Source organism: Sinocyclocheilus anshuiensis, unplaced genomic scaffold (assembly GCF_001515605.1).
Source record: "Sinocyclocheilus anshuiensis isolate Anshui unplaced genomic scaffold, SAMN03320099.WGS_v1.1 scaffold278, whole genome shotgun sequence".
Lineage (NCBI taxonomy): Eukaryota > Metazoa > Chordata > Actinopteri > Cypriniformes > Cyprinidae > Sinocyclocheilus > Sinocyclocheilus anshuiensis.
This window is the reverse complement of record NW_015546072.1, coordinates 847,122-855,966: the sequence shown is the minus strand read 5'-3', so window position 1 is coordinate 855,966 and position 8,845 is coordinate 847,122. Positions and strand designations below refer to the sequence as shown.

Sequence of the window (8,845 nt, the reverse complement as noted above, 5' to 3'; positions counted from 1 at the left end):
TATATATATACGTATATATTTAATAGTAAACTAAATAAAAAGAAGAAATGAAAATTGGGTGGAAAACTTGGAGAAATATTTTTTTACCCATTATATTGAAGAAGCTTAGTTATTAATACTATACTTAAGAGCTATGTGGTTTACAGAGATACATCTAAGAGTCGAGGATTACAGGATAATGTAGTTAGGATTATTTAATTAAGCTTTGTATTGGTAGTTGAAAATGTGACACATAAGTAAACTTTTTCTTTAAGAAGAAAATGAACTTTTGTTCGAGATTACACTCCCTCTGCAAGTACAGCCATTGTGCCGTTTGATAATGTGCCATACATAATTTCTTATATTAGTTCGAAATCAAGAGGTTGTTCCATTGATGTTTTTTTTTTCATAATATTTCAATCTTCACGGCTGGAAATTCATTTGCGAATTCCCATGGAAAGCTGGGTAATCTAGCCTCGCCTTGGAGCGCTCATCTCTTAAAGAATAACCTCATTTTCTTTCATTAGACTTCTCCTCTTTAGCCTACTTTTCAAAGATAGCATTTCAAATGGAGAATTGCAGCATCTTTTTTTAACCCCAGCACAATGGAGATTGTCACCAAGGATTTAGATGAATCACATTTTTTGTCATGACTTAAAAGATCTTTTCAGTGTTTAATATTAGTCAATGACTTCTTCCCCTACCCCTTTTTTCTTCAACTAGCAATGTGAAAGACATCCACTCAGTCTTAGAGGTGACTGTCTATGACGAAGACAGAGACCGAAGTGCCGACTTCTTGGGCAAAGTGGCTATTCCGTTGTTAAATGTAAGTTTTGAGCTTGCAGACGTTTTCTTACAACAGTGAATCAGTATCAGATTGGACAAATGCACGAAAAGTTTTTCTTTTAATTTTTATTAAAAAAATTGGCATCCCAGCAGGCACCGGACGTCTATGTAACATCAGGTTGACGTTGGACATGACGTCAGACAGACGTTGCATTTTGGTTGAAAATGAAAATCGGGTTGACGTCAATATTTGACGTCAATTTGACGTTGACTTAACATTGGATTTTGGTTACACAACCTGAAAACAACAAAATATCAACGTTAGCTGACGTCGGTGTTGGACATCAATTTAACATTGACATTAGACGTTGAATTTACATTGAATTTTGGTCAGCCGACGTTGCAACCAAAATTTTACCAAATATCAACATCTTATGACGTTGTGTGCCTGCTAGGATGTGTCTAACCTTTTATTGATTTTAGAAATCATAGAGTAAGATGTCAAAGTGTGAAAAACACACACACAAAAAAGTTTTTTAAAAAATGGGAGAAAAATCAACAAAGCATGTGTCTAACCTTCATTGATTTTAGTAATCATAGAGTAAGATGTGAAAGTGAGAAAAACACTGGGGGAAAAATCTACTAACAAAAACAAAGAAGAAAAGAAAAGATAAGGGGGGACGCAATGTGCGCTCCCAGGCTGATTCCCCAGGATAGTTAATTTGCGGCTGACAGTGGTCGGGCCGTAATGAACAGGTACTTGTCAGAGCCGCCACAGTTGTTTTGGGCTCTCTGTCAGATGCAGCAGCTGGGGTTCAAAGGTCACACGGAGAGTGTATTCAGCTGGGTATTGCCAGACAGACGGCTGTCATGTCCCTCTCCCGCAGATCCAAAATGGAGAACGCAAAGCTTACGCCTTGAAAAGCAAGGAACTGACAGGGCCAACCAAAGGGGTCATCTTTCTCGAAATAGACGTGATTTATAACATTGTAAGTCCCACTCTCTTTTTCTCGCTTGCTTTTTTCTAGCGTTTTTCACTTCTTTATCTGCTTGTTCTCTTCAGCCTCTCCCGGGCTGTCTGTCTCTCTTTTAATTACTGAAGACTCCCCTTTCCTCAGCCTTTTATTTGTGAGTCTGTGTACCGCTGTGTGTGTCCGTCCGCCATTTTAGGGGGGAGTGTGAGAGAGCGTCACATGGCCGTGTGGTGTGGAGTGTGTGAAATGGAGGGATGTCTTGATATATTAGATCGTTAATGACGCATCTTGATCTCGACGGTGGATTATTGCATTCAATTACGCATGAAGTTTATATGTTGCAGGTAAAAGCCGGCATGAGAACTTTGATTCCCATCGAACAGAAATACATCGAAGATGAGCCACGAGTGTCCAAACAGGTAACGAGAGCACTTTAATCGCACCTTTGTTGAAGACATTAATAAAATCCCGCCCAACAGAAGTTCCTCGTCTTCCCCCTCTCTCTCTCTCTCTCGCTCCTTCTCCTCGTCTCTTCCTTCTCTTCTGGAGGTGCTGAATAGAAATGTCAAGCTGTCAACGCTGGGGGTGCATAAGTAGATTGGCCATCCTTTAGTTTGGACCTCAGTGGTTCTTCTGCTGTGCTTCTTTTTGTCACCCTGTTCAATGTCTCCCCCCATCCCTGACAAAGAGCTGAATTGTAGGGGTTGTCCCAAATCAGACCTGTCACTGAGACACTGCTTGGGACAAACACACACACACACACACACTGAGTGCATGCTAGAAAGTGCCCACTCTGCACTTTTCGGTGTGGATTTGCCCCCCACCTAAACTGGTTGTGAGTGAGACACAAACCGAACGGCGAGGGCAACATATCAGATTTATCTCCACAAGATTTGCTTTTACTTCTTGATACTGTCTCCTCAACAGTTGAAGCTCATTTCGTCAAACACATATTTTATTCTTTAGTAGTTTGGTATCGCATTTCACCTCGAATGTACTTTGATTAGTCCCAAATGACAAACACAAATGGCCTACTTTAAAGGGATAGCCCGAATCCTACACTTCGCCACAGTAAATGTGGATATTTACTATGATTAAAGCTGTAGCGTTTTAAAGCCATTATACGACCAGGAGCTTTTGATCTTCCCGTGAACATAGGAAGAAGCGGTCATTTGCAGTTCACCCGCACTCAGAAACATGAATAAGACCATTTTATTAAAGAGGAATAACAAAAAATAAATAAATAAATAAATAAACAATTCATTCATACTCATACAAATACAAAGATAGATATGGTTTGGTTTTCTCTAATTTGTGATTTGTTTCATTATTTTAGTCTAGTATCGTTTTTTTGGTGTTATTCCCTAACAACATCACTAAAAAGTAGTTTTCCCATTATTTCTAAATGTTGATCTTCAATTATTCTAGCGCTGTTAGACCTACGATTTTTCCACATCAAATTATGATAATTTAAAATTTATGTTATATACACTACTGTTGAAAAGTTTGTGGCCTGTAAGGTTTTTGTATGCTCGCCAAAGCTGCATTTATTTAATCAAAAACACAGTAAAGATTTTTCTTTTTGTAATAAAATATTACAATTTAAAATAACTGCTTTCTATTTCACTAAAATTTTAAATGTAATTTATTGCTTTGCTGGCAAAGCTGAATTTTCAGCAGCCCTTACTCCATTCCTCAGCATCACATGATCTGTCAGAAATCATTCTAATATGCTGATTTGGTGCTCAAGAAACATTTTTTATTATGATCAATGTTGAAACTAGCTACTTAATGAAAAATCACATAAAGTGTGATTCTTTTTGTTTCATTCCTTGATGAATGTAAAGTCAAAAGAACAGCATTTAATTGAAATGAAAATCTTTTGTAACATTGTAAATGTCTATGCTGTCATTATTGACAAACAAAAGTATTACTTTTTGCTGAATGATAGAATTAATTATTATTTATTAAAAAAAATATTTTGAATGGTAGTGTATGTAGTTTAAAAAATGGAATTTAGTTTTAGTATATTTGTTTTCTCATTGTGAATCAGTTTAATTGTGAAGTGTTGTCTGTTGTTCTGTCTCTCAGCTGCTGCTGCATAACTTCAACAGAGTGAGGCGCTGTATAATGTTCCTGGTCAATGCTGGCTGCTATATCAACAGCTGCTTTGAGTGGAAGTCTCCTCAGAGGAGCATCTGTGCCTTTCTGGTAAGGACCAGTATGAATTCAACCACACCAGCAGTCGCATACAGCGGCTCCAGAATGTACCTGGACACATTTGTGTTTGGCAACAATTGAATTTCATTATATCAGATTTTAAAATATAAATAAATATCTGGATATTTTCTGGTTGTCAAATGGATTCGACTTTATATTAAGTGGCCTTAACTACTATGTACCTACATTTAAATTAAGCATTTGATACAATGCACTTATTGTGTACATACATGTTTTACATTTATATATTTTTTAAAATATCTGCATGTAATTACATCTGTAATTAATTTCTGTAATTACATTTATTACACTGTAATAATACATTTACTACACCTTAAGCCACCCTTAAACCTACCCATACCACCAAACCTGTCCCTAACCTTACCTGTATCCCACCTCAATAGCAGCAAAAGTGTTCGGGGTAACACTTTATTTATGGTGTCCTTGTTAAACATGTTACATGTTTTTACTATTATAATAACAATTAATTATGCATACTTACATGCAAGTAATCCTAAACCAAATCCTAATCCTAAGTATATAGTAAGTACATGTAGTTAATTAATATTACTCAGTACTTAAATGTATAATTACACTGTAACAAGGGACAACTTAAAATAAAGTCTAACCGTGTTCTGCAAAACAATATGAACACAATAAGTACATTGATGTAAGTACATAGTAGTAAAGGCCACTTCATATAAACTGGGACTGTCAAATGTTTGTGGATCATGTTCAGAGTTAATGTGATGAACTACACCTGTGGTTACTCTGGAACGCATTTATGAATTTAGGAGAACTTTATACATTCACTAAAATGACCTTGGGATAAATTGATTGCAAAAATGCCTCATAAAAGTGACGTTAACTCTTAACAATAGCAGTTATCAATAGCAGATTTGAATCGGCAAAGAAATTCTGTTTCTTTTCTCAGAGTTAGCATCATTTTTCTAAGCCATTTTTTGCAACCAATACATCCCAAGGTCATTTTAGTGAATGAAGTAAGTTCTCCTCGGATCACACATGAGTAACCATAAATGTAGTTCATCAAATTAACTCTGAACATGATCCACTAACCAGAAAGTATCCACGTAATGTACATTTATCATTACTTTTAACAGTATGTCCACTGTTTTATCATTCAATACCTAACAAACATTTTTTTCTTTGAAATGTTTTGCTTCAAAAGTGCATTTCTATATATTTTCTTAAAAATAATTGGCACTTGATTTTGTATTTTATTTCTACACTCTTAAAAATAAAGGTGCTTCAAAAGGTTCTTCAAGCGATGCCATAGAAGAACCATTTTTGGTTCCCCAAAGAACCATTCAGTCAAAGGGTCTTTAAAGAACACTCTCTTTCTTACCTTTTTGTAATCTGAAGAACCTTCTTTCGCCACAAAGAACCTTTTGTGAAACAGAAAGGTTCTTCAGATGTTAAAGGTTCTTTATGGAACCATTTAGACAAAAAGGTTCTTCTATGGCATCGTGAAGCACCTTTATTTTTAAGAGTGTACTTAAGTGATTTTCAAACATTTTAAGTGTGTTTAAAGTGCCCAAATACTTTCTGGGGCCATTTCACGTACACACTGGACTTTATAAAATATAGTGACAAGTTCTGTGGTGATCCATTAGGTCCTGTGTGCACACATTTCCCATCTCTCCGTCTGTTGTGTTAAAAATGTCCAGAATTTTGCCCATTTGTCTTTGACATCCTCCAGCAATTCTCTCAGATCTCAGGCACCTCGGGTGAAATCGTCTGAATTCACGACAGTCTCTTTCATAGCGTGGTGCACCTTCAGATTTTAATTGGACAGTTGAACCTTCATGAAAAGGACACCCTTTGTGAGTGGGCCGTGTGACTAAATGCTAGCACAGGACAGCTGTATCGATCAGCTAACATTTTAGTTGGACATTTTTCCCATCTCCCCGTCTGTCGTGTTAAAAATGTCCAGAATTTTGCCCATTTGTCTTTGACATGCTCCAGCAATTCTCTCAGATCTCAGGCACCTCGGGTGAAATCGTCTGAATTCACGACAGTCTCTTTCATAGCGTGGTGCACCTTCAGATTTTAATTGGACAGTTGAACCTTCATGAAAAGGACACCCTTTGTGAGTGGGCCGTGTGACTAAATGCTAGCACAGGACAAGCTGGCTAATCTTTGCTTGTGATGCTGCATAATTTGCTGTAAGGCCTGTCTGTTTTGGGACTCGCGTGTCTTTAAGTGTCGCAGGGTAGGCCATTAACATTTGCTGCTTGACACATTTTAATTTCAGTACACTTCCGAAAGCAAAAGCCGAGGGCACACGCGTGAGCGGAGGGACAGCTGTATCGATCAGCTAACATTTTAGTTGGACATTTTTTTGGTTGGTTGTCGGGGGAAAAAAACATCAATGAAAATGTCAGAGGAAGAAATGTCAAGAGGTTGGAGGAGAATAAAACAAAAACAATCACATTGCATTTGTCCTTAATGTTCAGATGCTTTGTTTATTCAGTCACATTCAGTTCAGCACGTCTGACCTGAACTTCCAAAGTTATAAAAATAGCTTTAAAAAGAAGAAAAAGAGTGTTTTTTTTTGTATTTTCTTCACAGTTGTCCCATTAGCTGGTAATGTTATTCTTTGCAGTCTAAATCTCCCTCCTTAAGAGCTCTCTTAATCATCACACTGATTTCTTTCTTTATCACCAGCCATCTGGTTCAGGTGAGCCTTCACCGCTGCGCTGAGACACACATCTGTGCCGTTCTGTCAGCCGCTGACAGATGTAAGCTAAAAGAATACAATAGTCAGACACCGGCGGAGGTGATTTCGCATTCAAGAGTTGTAGAACCTCCGGTGCTTGCCGCACAAAGGTTAGCCAAAGCAAAGGGGCTGCTCGCGATGCGCAGATAAAACCAGCTGCGAGCGGCGGCGGTGGCAAGCCTTCTGATTTGCTATTCTGGTATTTTTAGGTCTGTGCCTTTTTGACATTTAAGAGTTCTTGTTTTTAGCTTAGGTTTTGAGGTTGTTTTGAGGTGTTTTTGTTTATGTTGTTGCTGGGATTTTGTTGCAGAAAGTCTTCCAAAGATTTTGTTTGTTTGTTTGTTTGCTGGTGCTCCAAATACTCTGCTCCTTTTCTTAAAGGTGAAGCGTGTAAGTAAAACATCGTGCTGGATCTCAGTTTAATATGCAAAGTAGGCCATTTTTATGTTGAAAACTTTTAGGCAGCCATACCTGCTTGACACAACCATGCAATGGCAATAGTTAGGGGGTGGGACTATCTGTTTGACGACCAATAGCTGCCAGCCATCCTTGGCCGATACATTTCTTATTATCAATGTTGAAAACAGTTGTGCTGTTTAATATTTTTTTGTGGAAACCAGGTTTCTCTTTTTAAAGATTCTTTGATGTATATAAAGTTCAAAAGAACTATAAACGTCTTTACTGTTATTTGCAATCAATCTTATGTGTCCTGGCTGAATTAAATTATTAATTTATTTAAAAAAGGCATTAGTTTGGGGGTCAGACTACCTATTTGACAAGCAGATTATTATTATTATTATTTTTTTTTTTAAATGATCAATGTGGAAACCAGTTGTGCTGCTTAATATTTTTGTGGAAATGATTATTTTTTCAGGATATGTTGATAAATAGAAAATTCAAAAGAACATAGTTTATTTGAAATATTTTGTAACAATATAAATATCTTTACTGTCACTTTTGATCAATTTTATGCATCCTTGCTGAATGAAAGTATTATTAAATTATTAATTTATTTAAAAAAGGCATTAGTTTGGGGGTCAGACTACCTATTTGACAAGCAGATTATTATTATTATTTTTTTTTTTTTTAAATGATCAATGTGGAAACCAGTTGTGCTGCTTAATATTTTTGTGGAAATGATTATTTTTTCAGGATATGTTGATAAATAGAAAATTCAAAAGAACATAGTTTATTTGAAATATTTTGTAACAATATAAATATCTTTACTGTCACTTTTGATCAATTTTATTCCTTTTCATCCTTGCTGTATTGCTAAATGAAAGTATTAATTTATTTGACAACCAATGGCCAACAGTCACCACTGGCTAAAACATCTCTTATGTTGTACTTCTAAATATTTTTGTAGAAACATGAATAGAAAGTTGAATAGATTGATAAATAGGAAGTTCAAAAGAACATAGTTTATGAAGTCTTTATAACAATGGTAATGTCTTCTTTACTGTCACCTTTGATCAATGAATGTGTCTTTGCAGAATGAAAATATTAACTGATGTTGGACAACCAATGGGCAACAGTCATCTCTGCAAATTTCTTTACTGCAAAAATCTTTACATGTGTGTTAACTTTTGTAAGCCGTACATTCATGATCGCACACGGCCGGCCAGTCAAGACGACACAGCTCATGGCATATTCACAATGGACAAAGCTCGGAGAGTATGTGTGCGTGTGTGCGCTCGTTCAAGTGCGCGTGGGTGTGTTTGTGCGCGTCTGCCTCCCCTCTCCACGAACACCTGTAAGCTGAGCGTTTGCGCTGGGTGAATATGGGCCATTGTTCTGGCTGGCAGAGTGGTGCTCATAAAGACCGCTCTGTGCCAACCCTCTACCCCTCCAGCTCCTTATTGCTCCCGCACCGACTCTTCCTCCAAACAAATTTGCCGTAACTCTACCTGCAATTTGGCCTTGAATTGGGAGCAAATAGAGCAGGTATGGTGTGTCGTGGGGAATAAGAGTGGTGTGTGTGTGTAGAGGGTAAAGAGGGAGATATATTGGAAGGGGAGAGGTAAGGAAATGATACCCGGCTCCTTTATGTGGGGTAAAGTAGGACTCTTATCAGTGGGAGCACCCAGACAAGAGAGCTACTACTACAGGAAACTGGAGCAGCCTTCACCTGCTTTGCATTTAGATA

General features: G+C 37.2%; 1 protein-coding gene across 1 annotated transcript in view; it reads left to right on the top strand.

Moving 5' to 3' along the window:
* mctp1a (multiple C2 domains, transmembrane 1a) overlaps window positions 1–8,845 on the top strand; it is a 103,114-nt gene that overhangs the window by 48,972 nt on the left and 45,297 nt on the right. The window contains exons 11-14 of the mRNA XM_016501048.1: window positions 703–805; window positions 1,653–1,754; window positions 2,084–2,158; window positions 3,831–3,950. Of these exons, the coding sequence (XP_016356534.1) occupies window positions 703–805; window positions 1,653–1,754; window positions 2,084–2,158; window positions 3,831–3,950 (400 nt within the window). The remainder of the gene's footprint in view (window positions 1–702; window positions 806–1,652; window positions 1,755–2,083; window positions 2,159–3,830; window positions 3,951–8,845) is intronic.